The sequence below is a fragment of the Salmo salar genome, chromosome 12, assembly GCF_965601325.2.
Source record: "Salmo salar chromosome 12, fSalSal1, whole genome shotgun sequence".
NCBI lineage: Eukaryota > Metazoa > Chordata > Actinopteri > Salmoniformes > Salmonidae > Salmo > Salmo salar.
This window is the reverse complement of record NC_138302.1, coordinates 78,759,491-78,778,927: the sequence shown is the minus strand read 5'-3', so window position 1 is coordinate 78,778,927 and position 19,437 is coordinate 78,759,491. Positions and strand designations below refer to the sequence as shown.

At 40.9% G+C, this 19,437-nt stretch overlaps 1 protein-coding gene across 3 annotated transcripts in view; it reads right to left on the bottom strand.

The window, feature by feature from the left end:
- LOC106565854 (protein tyrosine phosphatase receptor type G) overlaps window positions 1-18,994 on the bottom strand; it is a 337,880-nt gene extending 318,886 nt beyond the window's left edge. Inside the window, exon 1 of one of the 3 annotated variants that reach the window (XM_014133453.3) lies at window positions 18,380-18,994. In XM_014133453.3, coding sequence (XP_013988928.1) covers window positions 18,380-18,467 — 88 coding nt within the window. In that variant the 5' untranslated portion in view covers window positions 18,468-18,994. The remainder of the gene's footprint in view (window positions 1-18,379) is intronic. The other 2 variants (XM_014133451.3, XM_014133452.3) reach the window with 2 other exon arrangements.
- Between the last annotated feature and the right edge of the window lie 443 nt (window positions 18,995-19,437).

Sequence of the window (19,437 nt, the reverse complement as noted above, 5' to 3'; positions counted from 1 at the left end):
GTGTGGAGTGCAGTAGAGATTGCATCATCTGTGGATCTGTTTGGGCGGTATGCAAATTGGAGTGGGTCTAGGGTTTCTGGGATGATGGTGTTGATGTGAGCAATTACCAGACTTTCAAAGCACTTCATGGCAACGGACGTGAATGCTACAGGTCTGTAATCATTTAGGCAGGTTGCCTTCGTGTTGGTGGTCTGCTTGAAACATGTTGGTATTACAGACTCAATCAGGGACATGTTGAAAATGTTAGTGAAGACACCTGCCAGTTGGTGAATGTTGACCTATTTAAAGGTCTTACTCACGTCGGCTACGGAGAGCGTGATCACACAGTCGTCCGGAACAGCTGATGCTCTCATGCATGCCCCAGTGTTGCTTGCCTCCAAGTGAGCATAGAAGTGATTTAGCTCGTCTGGTACGCTCGTGTCACTGGGCAGCTCGCGGCTGTGCTTCCCTTTGTAGTCTGTAATAGTTTGCAAGCCCTGCCACATAAGACGAGCGTCGGAGCCGGTGTAGTACGATTCAATCTTAGCCCTGTATTGACGCTTTGCCTGTTTGATGGTTCGTCGGAGGGCATAGCAGGATTTCTTATAAGCTTCCGGGTTAGAGTCCCGCACCTTGAAAGCGGCAGCTCTACCCTTTAGCTCAGTGTGAATGTTGCCTGTAATCCATGGCTTCTGGTTGGGATATGTACGTACAGTCACTGTGGGGACGACGTCCTTGACGCACTTATTGATAAAGCCAGTGACTGATGTGGTGTACTCCTCAATGCCATCGGAAGAATCCCGGAACTTATTTTGGGAAGCTTATGGAAAGCTACTCGAAACGTTTGACCCAAGTTAAACAATTTAAAGGCAATGCTACCAAATACTAATTGAGTGTATGTAAACTTCTGACCCACTGGGAATGTGATGAAAGAAATAAAAGCTGAAATAAATCACTCTACTATTATTCTGACATTTCACATTCTTAAAGTAAAGTGACCTAACTGACCTAAGACAGGGAATTTTTACTAGGATTAAATGTCAGGAATTGTGAAAAACTGAGTTTAAATGTATTTGGCTAAGGCGTATGTAAACTTCCGACTTCAACTGTAAGTGACCAAGAGGGATAGAAGGAAAGAAAGCATGAGCGGAAACCTGCGAGCCCCAGGGGTAATGTTAGTGAGGCCCATCTGTTTAACATCTGGATTGAGGAGCCAAACACCTCCAGTTAAGCAGTGGAGCCAATCAGAGAGGGTAGAGTGTCACACTCTCTCTGTGATCATGATGAACAAGATACACTGTAGATGGTGCAATAGATAGATATTAATATAAAGCACATCAGGGTGACTTTGAGCCAAAATATGATTAGAGTAAACACATTACATTTTGAGAGTACATTGTGTTCTTCAGCTGTTACCATAGGTCATAACATGCAATGCCATTGGACATAAAAATATCAGACAACAAGAGACTTGAATGAGACCAGATGAGTGACACCACAAGATACAGAACCCACCACCCAGTGAGTCCAGAACACAAGGGGTCAAGAGAGACGGGATGACAGAAGGAGTAGTAGCAGCAGATAAGAACACACATCTCCTTCTTCATCTCTGTGTCCATCCATCTGGAGTGAACTGTCATCAGGCCAGGCCAACCAGAGAGGCAATCACTTGTCAAGTTAAGAAGAAATGAAAAAGAAGATCTACCTTAGAATTGATTTTTATCTGAAAACACCCCGCCAGTGTTTGGGCTTAATCTCCACTCTTTGCAACACTGATTGTTTTTAATATCCACACTAGGGAGTGAGGACTGATTGAAAAATAAAACATGCCGCCGGTGAGCTTCGGCCTCTAGTTGAGCAGAAAGCCAGCATAGTTTTTTCTCCAAGTCAGGTACAGCCATTTTTCTATATTTTCTTCTCCACCCATCCATACCTATATTTTTGTGGCTAATCTCCTGTGACAGTGTCCCAACAAGCTGCTGAGCTGAGGGGTTTGGAGTCCGAAGGCGGTTGTCATTTTAACACCCTACTACTACTACTCTAACTAAACGTTAGAGGGTAGTACTGATACCTCTCACCTCTAGAAAATTAAACATATTGTAGCACATAATTGCAAAACATATTATATATATATACCACACACACTACTGTTCAAAAGTTTGGGGTCACTTAGAAATGTCCTTGTTTTGAGCCTGTAATCGAACCCACAAATGCTGATGCTCCAGATACTCAACTAGTCTAAAGAAGGCCAGTTTTATTGCTTCTTTAATCAGGACAACTGTTTTCAGCTGTGCTAACATAATTGCAAAAGGGTTTTCTAATGATCAATTAGCCTTTTAAAATGATAAACTTGGATTAGCTAACACAACGTGGCATTGGAACACAGGAGTGATGGTTGCTGATAATGGGCCTCTGTACACCTATGTAGATATTCCATAAAAAAATCAGCTGTTTCCAGCTACAATAGTCATTTAAAACATTAACAATGTCTACACTGTATTTCTGATCAATTTTATGTTATTTTAATGGACATTTCTAAGTGACCCCCAAACTTTTGAATGGTAGTGTATGTTTTTTTTAAATCTATATTTTTCAGTAATATGAACTTCCACTGTGTAAGCACAGGAATGCTGATGATAGTGGTGGATTACACCAGGTGCTGATGGTGGGGGTGAATGACTACACACAGGGGCGAAAATCTGATATCAACTTTGGAGGGGACAATTATATGACATTTTCTCAAGAGCAATTCCTGAGGGGGACACCAAAAGTAGTGCTGTAACACATAGCCTACATTGTAATATGGTAAATGTATATTGAGGAAGCAAAGAAATAAGGTGTTTGCCGTACTCCTAACTACCGGTACCCAAAACTACACAACTAATCACAACAGCAATACCATTGCCTTTAACAAATCTTAGTTCAGTCACCAGTTTAAGTTGAGAGTGGGGGTATCTATGGCATTTTCCAATTATGTTCCTATTTTACAAGTAAAAAAATTGAGAACCCTTCATGATGTTGCCAAACAAAGACTCAACAAACTTACCTGAGACTCCCTGTCTCTGCCAGTCTGTCCCTGCATATCTGTCCCCAACTCTGCTGTCTGTGTGCCATCTGTTGCCTGCTCTGCCTAATGACATCATTGTGAAACATTTCCATTAGAATTTCATTTCTTTCTTATGAACATTTTATCAACTAGTCTTTGAGATATTAGGCTACTAGGGTTCTTACTTTGCGTTTTGGTGTACTGAAAAATACTCTGATGTCCGTCTTTTATTTTTCTGCCATTTTTCTACCTGGCTGGCTGGCTACACACACACACAGTGTGTAGGTTATTTACAGTAGGAGATGGGCTTCTATCATCTTATCTTTTATCATTCTATTTGGGCTTCGATCTAAAAGGTAGCTAGCAAATGTGAAACGGATTAAAATGACAAGAGTTGACAGCTGTATGAGTTCACCATTTACACAACATATGCTGCAACCTTTTGTAATTTTAATAGTTTGTTTCATATTGACTGGCTTCCAACAATAGCTGAATTTGCAAAGCTAGCGAGCACCAATTCCGTTTCAGTGGTGTTTGCTATAATCTTTGCTACCCGGGTTAAATAAAGGTGAAATAAAATAAATAAATAAAAGTTCCCTTGCGACAATTTAGCTTTTGCAACGAGACCATTAAATATATTTAAGACAATGGTAGAAGAGAGTGTAGTTCTGTTCAGTTTGGACTCCAGTTTATCGCTAACCTTATCACAGGGACTTTGAAGCACTAACTTACATCATCTGCATGCTGATCTTGGAATAAATTGACGATAGCAAAGATTCCATCTTTGACGAGGCCACATAAATGGAATAGGTACTAGCTAGCTTAATAGTTAATATTTGCGCGCTAGCTCTGCATATTCAGCAAGTGTGTGTGCGCGATTGACTGGATTAACCTCACCTCAGTTACGTTCATTGAGTGCCTTTCAGACAGTGGATATGACCCCTCTGTTACCTTGCCAACTAAGGAACTGGCAGTGGATCAAACCATTGTGAGGCAAAGGGTGGGGGGGTTGCAATCTTTTGAAACTTAAAAACGCGCTATTAAGTGTCTATAATCAGCACAATTGCTTTCATTGCGTATTATTAATATTATTTAAATTACATAGTTATGTTTCAGTGATATATTGGGGGGGACAAATCATATTTTTCCCAGGATGGGGGGGTCGTGTCCCCCCCGTCCCCCCCGGGATTTCCGCCCCTGACTACACAGAAATGCTGCCGTGTCATTGGAAAAGGCCACCGTATTCAAATGGCCAGATAATTAAAGCTTGGCGCTAGGGAAGGGAAGTGGAAGTTTCTATTGAAAAAACAAACACATTTATTACCCAAAGGTGGCATGTCAAAATAATCCATGGGGTTCCCATTAAACACTACCTCTCCTCGTGCTGCTCTGCTGCTCTGAGGAAGAAGTAAAGCATTTCTCTCCCCTCCTTCCCCTCCTTTTTCATTCTCTCCCTCTCATTCCCAAGTGTGATCTTAAGAAAAGGACTTTAACAAGCAGAACACTCCTCTGACTCTCAAATCCCACTTCTGAGGGGAATTCCGGCTAATGAATTGTATGAGATTATTAATAAAAGACATGAGGCGCATCGATCGCTTAAAGCTGCAAAATGTAACTTTTTGGGCGACCCGACCAAATTCGCATAGAAATGTTAGTTATAGATCTGTCATTCTCATTGAAAGCAAGTTTAAGAAGTGGTAGGTCTGTTCTATGTGCGCTATTTATATGCTTCCTGTTCTTAAGATTCGTTTTTGCGTCTTTTACTTTTGGGTTTTGTACACCAGCTTCAAATAGCTGAAAATGAAAGATTTTGGTCATGAAAAATATATTATACAGCGGTTTAGATGGTACAATGATTCTATACACAATGACGACTTGTTTTGTCACAAACTAAAATTAGGCAAACTATTCAAATTTAAGCCACCAGGAAATGGCGGAGCGATATATGCATATTGCACCTTTAAGGAAATGCATACTTTAAAGGCTGAAGTGTTCTCTGGGAACGGTCCTCTCATACTTTGATTGACAGAAAGGGATGTTGTGAATGATGTGTCATGATGCACCCCAGAGACCCATCCAGCAGTGTTTCTCTTGATGTGAGAAGTTCTGTACATCCAGTACTCACAATGGGTAGTTGGGGCTGTTTGTGCTATAATGATCTGTGATGGATTAATCTGGCTGACTTTCACTATAGCCATGACAAACGACTGTGGTGTAACAATGACCATCACACTTTTTCACTGCAGATTCAGCATTGGGTAACTGGTGGTGCTCTGCATGAATTACTTGAGTGCATAAATGAGAGTGGCCAGAGAGAAAAAGAGAGGGAGAGGGGGGGAGAGATGGGCAACGAGAGAGGGCATTGTAGTTTAAACAGCCTCCCCAGAAGTAAGACAAATTAGGTTGTGCAGCCGACGCCACAGCCCGTGTCCCCATTTCTCAGAGGAGGAAGCCAGCGTCTCCCAAGCATTAAAGTGTAAAAACCAACGCCACTGCGAGAATTTAATGAGGAGGGCTATGTACTGTTCTCTACTCTCAGGCCCACCGCTGACTGTGTGACACAACACTTCTTGGCATGTGGTGATATTCTCTCTTTTTTATTTCCTCTATGTTGTTTTTTTGGAGTGGGTATCAAGGCTGTAACCAGCCCAGCCCAGGCCTCTCAGTCACCCCAGTGCAACACTAATGCATTAGGACTGTGAAAATGGCATGCCACATCTCTGTGACAATATTCTCCAGTAATAGGCCACATTACACAGTTTATCAACCCCTATGTGCATACTGAAATGCAACACCTATGACAATAAAGTGGGGCAACAAAAGGAAACAATTATTCTGATTTGGTCCGCAATAGCAGTAGGAGTGAAACATTATGAAAACATTATTCAAGTTCACCTGTAGCCTCTAGTCTATTCTATTTCACATTGTAAATATGGTTTTGGCCCCGACTCTGGAACTGGCCCTGTATATACACTGCCAGTCAAAGGTTTTAAAACACCTACTCATTCAAGGATCTCTCTTTATTTGTACTATTTTCTACATTGTAGAATATTAGTGAAGACATCAAAACTATGAAATAACACACATGGAATCATGTAGTAACCAAAAAAGTGTTAAACAAATCAAAATATATTTAATATTTGAGATTCTTCAAGTAGCCACCCTTTGCCTTGAAAACAGTTTTGCACCCTCTTGGCATTCTCTCAACCAGCTTCATGAGGTAGTCACCTGGAATGCATTTCAATTAACAGGTGTGCTTTCTTAAAAGTTAATTTGTGGAATTTCTTTCCTTCTTAAAGCATTTGGTAAGATAGCCATATTTGGAAGATAGCCATATTTGGTAAAAGACCAAGTCCATATTATGGCAAGAACAGCTCAAATAAGCAAAGAGAAACGACAGTCCATCATTACTTTAAGACGTGAAGGTCAGTCATTACAGAAACTTTCAAGAACTTTGAAAGTTTCTTCAAGTGCAGTCACAAAAACCGATGATGAAACTGGCTGTAAGACCAAGAGTTACCTCTGCTGCAGAGGATAAGTTCATTAGAGTTACCAGCCTCAGAAATTGCAGCCCAAATCAATGCTTCACAGAGTTCAAGTAACAGACACACCTCTGATGAGTCCAAATTGGAGATGTTTGGTTCCAACCGCCGTGTCTTTGTGAGACGCGGTGTGTGTGAACAGATTATCGCTGCATGTGTATTTCCCACCATAAGGCATGGAGGAGGAGGAGGTGTTATGGCGTGGGGGTGCTTTGCTGGTGACACTGTCTGTGATTTATTTCGAATTCAAGGCACACTTAACCAGCATGGCTAACACAGCATTCTGCAGCGATACGCCATCCCATCTGGTTTGGGCTTAGTGGGACTATCATTTGTTTTTCAACAGGACAATGACCCAACACACCTCCAGGCTGTGTAAAGGCGATTTTACCAAGAAGGAGAGTGATGGAGTGCTGCATCAGATGACCTGGCCTCCACAATCCCTGGACCTCAACCAAATTGAGATGGTTTGGGATGAATTGGACCACAGAGTGAAGGAAAAGCAGCTAACAAGTGCTCAGCATATGTGGGAACTCCTTCAAGACTGTTGGAAAAACATTCCAGGTGAAGCTGGTTGAGAGAATGCCAAGAGTGTACAAAGCTGTCATCAAGGCAAAGGGTGGCTATTTGAAGAATCTCAAATATTAAATACATTTTGATTTGTTTAACACTTTTTTGGTTACTACATGATTCCATATGTGTTACATCATAGTTTTGATGTCTTCACTATTATTCTACAATGTAGAAAATAGTCAAAATAAAGAAAACCCCTGAATGAGCAGGTGTTCTAAAACTTTTGACCGGTAGTGTAGCTTACTTTTTTGTGTTCTTATTTCTATTTCTTGTGTGTTTTTGTTCTACTTTACTTTTTTTTATAGTGCTACTGATAATGATTACTGTATTGTTGGGAAAGTGCTTGCAAGAGAGGCATTTCACTGTACTTGTGCACTTGACAATGCAACTTGCAACTTGAAATGTATTCTATTCTATTCAGGCAAAAGCTAAGTATTAGCTGTTTTAACTACATTACGGCCTGGCACCGCAGACACACAGTGAGTAATGGAGAAAGGCTAAAGTTAAGTTGCTAAAGCTTTCCCAAAAGAGTCTAGCCTCACTCACAGCAGGTTTGTACTCTCTTTGTAAATATTTGATGGGGGTACAAATCATGAGTGGCTGGAAGATTGTAGTGAGAGCCTTGACTTTGTTTTGGAATTGCCGGTGCAAGGGAATAAAAGTGTCCAGAATCGATGAAGGGGTTGAAAAGAAAAATGTTTTTAAGAGAGGCAGGCAGGCATGCCAGGAGGCGAGGGGACTGCGAAAAGGGAACAGTGATGGATGAATTTTAGCACTCTCCCACCAGGGTCTGATTGAGTGACCAAACAAACACTGTGAAATAATGCCAGTGATAATCCAGAGTAAGCACATTGGGAACCTGACTAAGCTTCGTATAAACAACTTCAGACTTATTCCACCCTCAAACTCCTTCTAAAATAAAAGTTAAACAAGTAAAACAAAACCTCCCCAATATAAAACACCCCCTCTAGTGGTCCAGCTCAAATGTGCTATAATGAGTCACACTGTATGGTAGCCAAACAAAAGGTATTCATTTAGTCATTAGAATCCCAGAGAGATGATCATAATTCCAAATGATATCCTTAAGTGTCCTCAGCAGTTTGCATACTGATGCTGCCATTGAGGCTCATGCTGAATCTTAATCATTAACTTGTTTAATGCATTAATTTATCCCATTGCTTATACCACACTGCATTGAGCACTCAGACCTGTGTGTTTGTGTGTGTGTCCTTTTGGTGTCTGTACTTAGCATTCCATGGTTGCTAGAGGAGCAGCCAAGGAGGATCACTAGACAACCTCACAGAAAAAATGGCATTTAACTTCATGGGCACTGGCTTGAGCTGCTTTAATGTGTTATTAATGTCTCCTACATGGCTACAGAGCCATGCTAATTGTGACCAGAGAGAGAGGTAGAGACAGAGAGAGAAAAGGAGAGCAAAAGAGAGGGAGAACAAGGTTGAGCCTGAGAACTCCAATGGGGGATAGTTTTCAGAGGACTAAAACAGTGTTATATTATGTAATGTTACATTATGTTGTTATATTATGCTATGCTATATGATGTTATGTTATATTACGTTATATGTTATATTATGTTATATTATATGATGTTATAAGGTAGTGTAAGTCTACTAGTCACATGTAAATCATTTACAAAATAAATCATTTAGAAAAGTCTGAGAAGAAAGTTTAATCTCTTAACACTTTCAATGTCAAACGACTCTTGATCACAAAAAAAAGTTAACAGAGCTCCAATTAAGCTCTTCCATTCAATTTTTTTGTGATAAAACCCCACTTTTCATCTATCCAGCAACAACAACAAAATATGTGAGAATAAACGGATAACTAGCCTTCGCCATCTCAGGACAGACTACTCATTTGAGTGTGTGACAGGCTCACTTTATTTTCCTTCCCCCTCCTGCTGGTGTTTGTTTGGCTCCTGCGTCAGTTAGTCTTGTCTGCCTCCTCACCCGACAGCCTGTCAGTCCTGGGCGTTTTAACACTGACCAATCCACTGAGATGAAATCCTCCCCTGGCACCACACTGCTCCTCATGCTCCGGGGTCTGGCAGCCTGGCAGGCAGGCAGCGTTACAGCCACAGAGGGGGTGAGAGTTTACCCCTCTCTCTGTCTTACCACCTCCCCCTCCTCTCTCCCTCTCACAGCAGGCATCACTGGTGAAATGGGCTGTCCTTTTCATTTAGATCCCAGGCCTGTGGAAAGTAGTGGAAGGGTTTGGGAGAATGGGAGGAGGAGTGTATGGCCTGTCAGTGATACATCCTCTGGTCTTTATCCCGTTCATGTTACGCCCTCTGGTCTCCTGTCTCTATCCCATTCCTGCTGTTCCACCTGACGGACTGTCTGTGATAGTACCGCCGAGAGAGAGGTTACTTTGCAGGTTGCCGTCAACTCTATTGCAGCCCAACATTCAGCTGCTCCTAAAGGACATTGGAAAAGCCGGGACTTGCCTTTTATAAACCTCTAATCTGCCTCTCTGGTAAACAGGGATAGCGTACTTGAATTAAAGATCATTATGTACAGCAAGGTCTTAATCGTTACTTGACATATGCGGAATTAACTCTTGCAATTAACTATCCATAATGTATGCATTGCCCTTTGTCTCCATCAACCACTGTGAGGAAAATATTTTGACCATTGTTACTAATCCATGTATTGCAATCCATGGGAAACAGTACATGGTAATTCTATTAAAGCATTACAGGCAGTATATTCCACGCACTGTAAAAATTAAATAAATAAAATTATTGTTGTTTCAACCAAGTATTATTTTAAGTAACTGGTTCCACAGCCTTTTAATTTGTTTGCTCAACTTTCGGTAAAAGTGTTGCCTGAACTTTTTAGCTGGCCCAAACTTAGCTCCAACGTGAGAAAACGTAGGCAGAAATAACGTGTTTGCTCAATTTGTCTCTATGTTCATTCAACTAGAAATGATTGTTGGCATCCATCTAATAAAAGTCTGTGGAACAAGTTACACAAACACACAGTGCTTTTAACTTACATATTTGACATTTTTTATATTTAACTAGGCAAGTCAGTTAAGAACAAATTCTTATTTACAATGATGGCCTACCCCGGCCAAACCCTCCCCTAACCTGGACGACGCTGGGCCAATTGCGCACCGCCCTATGGGACTCCCGATCACAGCCGGTTGTGATACAGCCCAGGATCAAACCAGGATCTGTAGTGATGCCTCTTACACTGAGATGTAGTGCTTTAGACCCATACATGATTAAATTCAATTGTGCATGTTTATTATACAGTAATTAGTATTCAACATGTTCTCACCTGGGATTTGAACTCACAACCTCTTGGTTCTCAGCATTCCAATCTTCCTGCTACGCCACAATGTCTGTGTCAATAATTGAATTTCCATGTATTTCTACACTTTGCACTTCAAAGTAAATCTAAGGTCTGTTAATAGTAAACTCAAGAAAAACTATTTTATTTATCATAGTGATTAAGAAGTAACATTAAAAACAGAGTAATATGCCCCACCAACATTAGATAACTAAACCTAAAATTGCTTAAATAACTAAATCAAAATCAATGAATAGTCAGATTAAATGATAATTGACACAGACATGGTGGCATAGCAGGAAGATTGGAATGCCATGAATCAAGAGGCTGCGAGTTCAAATCTCCCATGTTGAATAATAACTACTGTATAAATGAACATGCACAACCTAAGCATGTACAGTATGTCAACGTGTGTCAAATATGTAAGATGAAAACATTGTAAGTTAAAAGCAATGTGTGTGTAACTATACTGAACAAAAACATAAACACAACATATAAAGTGTTGGTCCCATGTTTTATGAGCTTAAATAAAAGATAAGACATTTTCCATAAGCACAAAAAGTTTATTTCTATCAAATTATGAGGACAAATTTGTTTACATCCCTGTTAGTGAGCATTTTTCCTTTGCCAAGATAATCCATCCACTTGACAGTTTTGGCATATCAAGAAGCTGATTAAACAGCATGATCATTACACAGGTGCACCTTATGCTGGGGACAACAAAAGGCCACTCTAAAATGTGTAGTTGTGTCACAATGCCACAAATGTGTCAAGTTGAGGGAGCGTGCAATTGGCATACTGACTGCAGGAATGTCCAACAGAGCTGTTGCCAGAGAATTTAATGTTATTTTCTCTACCATAAGCCCCCTCCAACATTGTTTTAGAGAATTTGGCAGTACATCCAACTGGCCTCACAACCACGTGTAACCACGCCAGCTCAGGAACTCCAAATCTGGCTTGTTCACCTGCGAGATTGTCTAAAATCAGCCACCCGGACAGCTGATGAAACTGAGGACTAATCATGTCTGTAATAAAGCCCTTTTGTGGGGAAAAACTCATTCGGATTGGCTGAGCCAGGCTCCCCAGTGAGTGGGCCTGGCTCCTAAGTTGGCGGCCCTATACCCTCCCAGGCCCACCCATGGCGTGCCCCTGCCCAGTCATCTGAAATCCATAGATTAGTGCCTAATGAATTTATTTCAATTGACTGATTTCCTTATATGAACTGTAACTTAGTAAAATTGTTGAAATTGTTGCATTTTAATTTTTGGTCAGTATAGTTCCACAGACTTTCTTTTATCAAAATAATAATTTCTAGTTGAATTAGTACATACGTATGAGACATAGTGAGCAAACACATAATTTTAAGTTGACTGAATTTTTGCCTACATTTACTCATATTGGAGCTAAGTTTGGGCCAACTAAAAATGGTAGGTTCAGGTAACACTTTGACCGAAAAGTTGAGTAAACAAATAAATGGTTGTTGAACCAGTTACTTAATAATAATAATAATTAGTTGAAACAACTAGATTTGTAGGTGTTTTTTTTTACAGTGTGCACATCAAATGAAGCCTTAGTTAGCAAGACGTGATTTAAAAAGTGTCTACTTCAATGCATGATGAGGGATAATGGACACCCTGCATCTAACAGCGTGAGATGTGCTTCTCACAGAGAGAAAGAGCTGAGCAGGAAACATTAACTGACCCGGAGCGCACTGGAACCAATCAGACCAACCCACTAAAAGAGAGGGAAGCAGAAGGAGAAAGAGGGAAAGCAGAAAGAGCAGTTTTAAAGCAGCAAAGGGCAGACCGGTAAGTAATCCTTAAATTTGAAAATAATTATGGGAAACTCCCACCACTTCCCATTGAAAATAATCCAGTGAAGACTTGATTAAAACAATGAGCTGGAACAATAGAAAAGGCAACGCCGAAGCCCACTGTTGACTGAAGCAGCTTTTATTTTCAGCAGGCCATTAAGCCCAAGCGCTATGGCAAGAAACAGGGAAGGCAGCCCGGAATCTTCCCAGCACAAACCGTGTTTCCCAGTAGCTTCCTGGGTTTCAGAGTATGAGGTGAAAAACTGATGAGCGACAGAATTTTATGGGGAAATGAGCAGAAATGCTGATGAAAACTCTAAACACAGATTTTCAATCTCTTCTTGCTTTATTCAAAGTATCATTATAATTACTATTATTGTGAAAATATTAATTGATAGTATTATTAGCATTATTAATTGCCCTAATGCTGTAAATGAACAGCATGACTACCAGAAAGCTAATTCAGATAACTACAATACACAACATATTGTAGTGTGTGGTCGTACAGTTCAGCATCTCTCTCCACAAACCACACTTTCATCAAGAACCCTGCAGAAAATCACTAAGCAACTGCAACATGACAGCGTCCCACGCAGTTAACTGTCTGCTTCCCCCCATATCTTTTAATCAATCTATTAGGGGGAGCTTGGCGACGATGACAGGCCCAGTGACTGATAAAGTGACCTGGCGGACATTAGAGCTGCTCCGGCCTGTGCGAGAGGCAGATAATAGCCAGTGCTGGGAGAGATGATGATGATGATAATGATAATGATAATGTTGTTACTGAGGCCAAAAGCATATCCAATCCTCCCTAAATGTCAACCTTTAGCCTACTATCGCACACTGCGACTTGAAATTGAAGGCGCTCCCGGCTCAGAATGGATAATAAACACATTATTTCATTCTATCAGATTCAAACAATTGCACTCTCCCCAGACGACAATGAAGGGAAGATAAATAAATAAAAAAGGAGAGGAAAATGAAAAGATGTGCTAGCTCAGGAGCTTCTCATAAGATTACAATGACTGCTCTGTTCAGCTTGTTCTGTGAACTACATACATTCATTTCACAGACAAGGGGACTGATCGAAGGCCAAACTGATCTCTTTCTCTCCCTCCGTCTTTCCTTTTAGTATCCTTGGGCTGAATGGTGGAGAAGTGAGTGACAGGGCAATGTGTTCTGTCTTTCATTACTAGCCTGTCTGCCTGGCTGTGGCTAGACTCAGTAGTACACTCACACCCAAGCTGGGGACTGGACGCTGGAGCCGGTGCCCTATGGCAGGAGACACCCCGCATTGATATTCAGCACTTTTTATATCCTAAACAGATGTTTGTGCGGCCCCACTGCAGGTCGGCAAACTGGCCCTTACGGGAACTTGAAGAGTGCAGCAGCCTCTTTCACAGAATATTGACAAGAATAATAGAGTTGCTATGTTGTCCGTCTCCGTCTACAGTGTTCGGCTGTATTGGTGGAAGACGTCATCCCTCCCGGACAGATTCTGCACATTAACCGAAGAATCTGTCAGGACTGAATGGGATGAGCAGGACAATGAGCAGCGGTGATTAAAGACAAATCAGGTTTTTGAATTTCGAAAGGGGGGGGTGGGGACATTTGGTCCATAGACTTGCCCATACCTTGCAAAGAGAAAGGGGGAAGCTCTTCGTTCCGGTTCCACTCCTCATTCTAGCATCTCTTCTCTTAACATGTATGGACCCAGAACTTAATCAAGCAGCTATCCAATTATGCAAGACTTTAGTTCTGGGTTAACCGAGATTACAGAAGTCATTTTACATTTTAGTCATTTAGCAGACACACTTACCCAGAGTGATTTACAGGAGCAATTGGGGTTATGTTCCTTGCTCAAGGGCACATCATATTTTTCACCTAGTTGGCTCCGGGGTTCAAACCAGCGACCTTTCGGTTTCTGGCCCAATGCTCTTAAATGCTAGGCTACCTGCCACCTATTGACATGACATTGAAGGAGATGTGAGTGTGAATATTGTGAACAGTTAAAGCATGTTTAATGCTCAGGGGGTAAAGGTCACAGTTTGTAATAAACTATTACAGTCCAATAAACTAGTTAAACGAGTTGAACTATACCAAACAGAAAATATTGGTGATGAAATATAACATTTTTTATCCTTGAACTGGCATTCTCTTTCACTCTCTTACTATCACTTTAGTCATAACTAAAAACGACCACTTTTGTCAAACCACGGCTTGCAGCAACACATGCAGAAGCGATAAAACTCAGCTTTTCGCTACCCGTCCCACCCAACCCCTAATGTTGCATACAGCAGGCTGACACCTTGATGTTCGACACACTGCACACAGCAGAGAGCGAAAGAGAGAGAGAGACAGTCCCAGTCCTTGGGGCGTGTATTTGCCCTTCTGTGACAATGTCCTGTTCCTCAAGCATTCATCACTCCTCTAATGCAACTCCATCCTCCTCCTGTTCTGAATTCTGTCACTACTGCTGAGCTACACACTAACAAAATGAGAATTCCTGAAGGATTCTTTGGGAAGGGTGATGGTTCTATGTGAACCATAATGACTCAAAGAACCCTTTGAGTTCTTCAATGCTTATTTACAGTTCACAAAAGGGTTCGTTGCTCTTTTACCGATATTTGAAAATGTAGTGGAGGTGGCTCTTTTGAATATTTTGGGGTGTGCTTTGCTCACAGCTCTTTTGTGCAACCGTGTCATTCCAGTTGATCTAATGTGTTGTGTTATTGCATGTTATATATACTGAACAAAAATATAAAAACACAACAATTTCAACAAATTTGAACTGAGTTACAGTTCATATAAGGAAATCAGTCAATTGAAATAAATTCATGAGGTCTTAATCTATGGATTTCACATGACTGGGCAGGGGCGCAGCTATGGGTGGGCCTGGGCCCGCCAATTTAGGAGCCAGGCCCACTCACTGGGGAGCCTGGCCCAGCCAATCAGAATGAATTTTTCCCCACAAAAGGGCTTTATTACAGACAGAAAAACTACTCAGTTTCATCAGCTGTCCGGGTGGCTGGTCTCAGACGACCCCACAGGTGAAGCTGGATGTGGAGGTCCTGGGCTGGCGTGGTTACACATGGTTGGATGTACTGCCAAATTCTCTAAAACAACGTTGAATGTGGCTTATGGTAGAGAAATGAACATTCAGTTATCTGGCAACAGCTCTGGTGGACATTTGTGCAGTCAACATGCCAATTGCACGTTCCCTCAAAACTTGAGGGAGCGTACAATTGTACCATTGTGTTGGGTGATAAAACTGCACATTTTTGAGTGGCCTTTTATAGTACCCAGCACAAGGTGTACCTGTGTAACAATCATGCTGTTTAATCAGCTTCTTGATATGCCACACCTGTCAGGTGGAAGGATTATCTTGGCAAAGGATCAAATGTTCACTAACAGGGATGTAAGCGAATTTGTGCAGACAATTTGAGCTAAATAAGCTTTTTGTGCGTATTGAAAATGTCTGTTATCTTTTATTCCAGCTCATGAAACATGGGACCAACCCTTTTCATGTTGTGTTTATATTTTTATTCAGTATATGACTATGGCCAGTAATGGAGTCTTTTGAAAGACTCATGTATGGCCTTGTGTCAATTGAAAACAGTTGACTCAATCAGTCAGTGGTTCTCAATTCTCTCCTCAGGGACCCCCAGCTGTTCCAGTGGTAGCTCACTTCATTAAACTTGTCAATTAACACAATAATAACACCTATGGAATTTTAACAATATAACAAGGCTAACCACAATAAAATTTTAAAAACGGTATGGTTCTTCGAAAGGATCAACAAAGAACCTTTCAGATTGAGAAACACTATTTATAGAACCATTCACCATAAAGGTTCTACAAAGAACCATAAAAAAAAGCTTCTATATAGCCCCAAAGATGGTTGTAACCATAGCGGAATCCTTTTTTGGTGCCAAATATAACTTTTTTTAATGGTTCTTAATATAACCATAGGAAAGGGTTCTTTATAGCACCATACAGGTTCCATTTAGAACCTTATGAGCATGGTTCCTTATTGAACCTTCAAAAGGGGTTCTATATAACACCAAAAAGGGTTCTGCTATGGTTACAAGTCAAAGAACCCCTATCTAGAATCATTGGGGGAGGGGTGTGTACCACATCCATCCATCCATCTCTCCCTCTGTCCCTCCATCCTTCTTCTTCTTTGCAGTTTAACCCCCACTTCTGACTGATCCCACTCCCTCTGGTTGATTTCCTCTAGATTAGTGATCAGATGTAATGTGAGAATGGAGACGAGTCAAAATTAAAGGAATCAGAATGGTTAACAAGGATCCATCCCCATGTTTCCTTCAGCTTTTATGATGGAATTTCAGAAGAAGTTAGAAATCAAGTATGAAGTGTGGATTTGTCAGTAAAGTAGGCAAAGTTTTGTTTCACAAAATCCAAACGGTAGAGACCAGGGGTGACGGACTAGAATTGGTTTTGGATTTGCAAAGAGCACACAGCACAGTAATATATATATATTTTCATATTTTAGAGTGAGAGAAAATATGATAAATGAATCATCACCAACACAGAGCGAGAGAGAGAGATAAAATGTGACACACACACACACACACACACCACACAATGTATTTCCAGCATGTAAATTACGATTACAAAGTTATGCTTTGCAATGCACTTCATACTTTCCCTGTAGATATTACATCGTCTCTCTTCAGAGACATTGGATCCCATGTAAAATAATTGAATTACATATCAGGGTTACATGGGAATTAAAATGAGTCTCTTGGCTTGCAAATAAGCCTATATAGCAGCACAAGATGTAATGTATAATTCATCTCATTCAAAGTTGTGATCATTTCATTCTACAAAGAAAAAAAACTCACATATTGGATTTATATATATGCATATGATAAAACAAAATAATCTGTGTTGGTGATGCAAGGAGCGTCCATAGCAGCGCCTTCCCCTGAAGAGACTGTCAAGCAGGCACAAATACATTTCTTAGACGTGCAGTCATCAGATCAAATTCAAAAAGCTTGAGGAAACTCGCCTGCCACTCAGTCAAGGTCACCCAAATACAAATTCTACAAAGAAACCATAGGGACAGCGGTGCGAATCATCTAAGCGCCCGTGCGGGTAGGTTATAGCCTATATTCGCAAATCCCAAGGACCTTTATTAGTCCGAGCATAGTCAAATATCGACAATTATTTATAGGAATGTTTCTATTTAGCATTCCAAATGACGAAGCTCTCCCCGAGAAAGATTTCCATTGATTCGGGCAGTCATCGTTACTCTCTCGTTTTCTTTTAGGCATGTCAGAATAGGAACATTGTGCCAAGACTCAAGGATGTAGCCTAAACCTATAATATTTTATAAAACAATTCTGTATCGGGGTCAAATGGACCGCAAATGTGGGTAGTTGGGTGTCAATTACCTGCTGTTGCTTGCCCGCTAACGATGATTGTTTTATATGCTTTATGTGTTAATCCATAACCTTGTAGTTAAACTCATTTGGAATGTGAGATAGCCTCGTACAAAGACAAATCTACATGTTTGCAGCGCCGTTGATTTGTCTTTTCTCATCTGTAGCCACAAGGTTGGGAGATAACGGTTTCGTTGCATGGGCGATCCGCTGTCAATTATCAAGTATATTTCAGAGTATTGTATATACATTTTAGATAGTTGTTGGAACAGAATAGTCTACATTGGTTACACTAATTCTTATCGTGATCTTTCCTGGTGATATATGCGCGTCACGAGTTAAAGTGGAAGGGTGTTTCACCACCTTAGAATGACTGTAGCCTAATGGAGATATAATAGATTCACGAAAAAATAGCCATGGAAAAGCAAATCATTTGGCGTCAGAAATCTACATTTCCATAATCCCAAATAATATAGTTGACCGTGGTTAGTGTCTGATTGAATGTATATTCTAATTATGAAAAAGGCGCATGGAACAAATTTGCACAGCATTATGTTATAGACTGAACACGTCAACATTACAGGTCCTTAATATGCCACTCGTGTATGAGCTGAGTTTAGTCATATTGCACTAATATTCCCTAGAACTACTCCACGGCTTTTCAACAAGCCTGGGAAACAGAGATACGACTTCGAAAAACTTACCAGGATGACAGTCGGCCCAAAAGAGAACGAAGGCAGACAAGATCAGAGACAAGATCCACCAGCAACACGATTGCAGTAGCCTCCGCATGACAAAATGAACATCGAGAGCAAAAAGGGCAACTGTTGAGTTATCCGTCTGATCAAATAATTAATGTCCGCTGCGTAAAAACAGCGCAAATGCTGCTAAATGTAAGCTAGTGACTGTTCAGTGGAATTATATTCAGTGCTGTCTGGAACGTCCAGAAAACAGTCTTTACTTCTCAAAACCTCCTTCCAAACAGCTTCTTGATACTCCCAAAGAAAAACATGTCAGTTAGGAGAGATATAGCTTTCGAGCTTGAATCAGTTCATTCAACAAGAATCGAGGAGATAGGAGCAGAAGACGCTAGTGGCAGTAGACTAGTCCATGCATCGGAGAGCTGCAGCGGTTTTGCTGGCGAAAACAGAGAGGGAATAGTTGGAGCGGCACTGGAAGCTTTCCATTCCTCCATCCAGGAAGTAGCGTGTGAACCGAAGTCTGGCAGAGACTTTAAAACAGGCTTGGGAGAAAAGGCAAGGAGAGGAGGGGAGAGAGATGGGGTGAGAGGGAGCGCGAGAGATGCAGAGCTCACTCCTCCGGATCCTAGCGCCGGGTAGTAGCTCACTTCAGCAATAACCACCAGTGTAAAGGGGCAATCTGCACTTCGAACAATAACAAAGTGACAATACGCCACATGTTTTGAGGATATAGGCTACATTGTTTGTTTACATTTACATTGTTTATGAACAAAGGAGTAAAACAAGATCATATGTTGGGTTCTGATGGGGTACGACAGTTAAACTAAGCTCTGAAAAAATGTACCCACTCTCAAACTCATGGACAGAGCTATGGATACAGGGACTGATCCTCCATGATATCGATATTTTAGCTTTAACTATGTTTTGAGGATATAGACTACATTGTTTGTTTACTCTTACATTGTTTATGAACAAAGGAATAAAACAAGCTCATATTTTGGGTTCTGGTGGGGTACGACAGTTGAACTAAGCTCATGAGGCATCAATACGTTATATTCTTC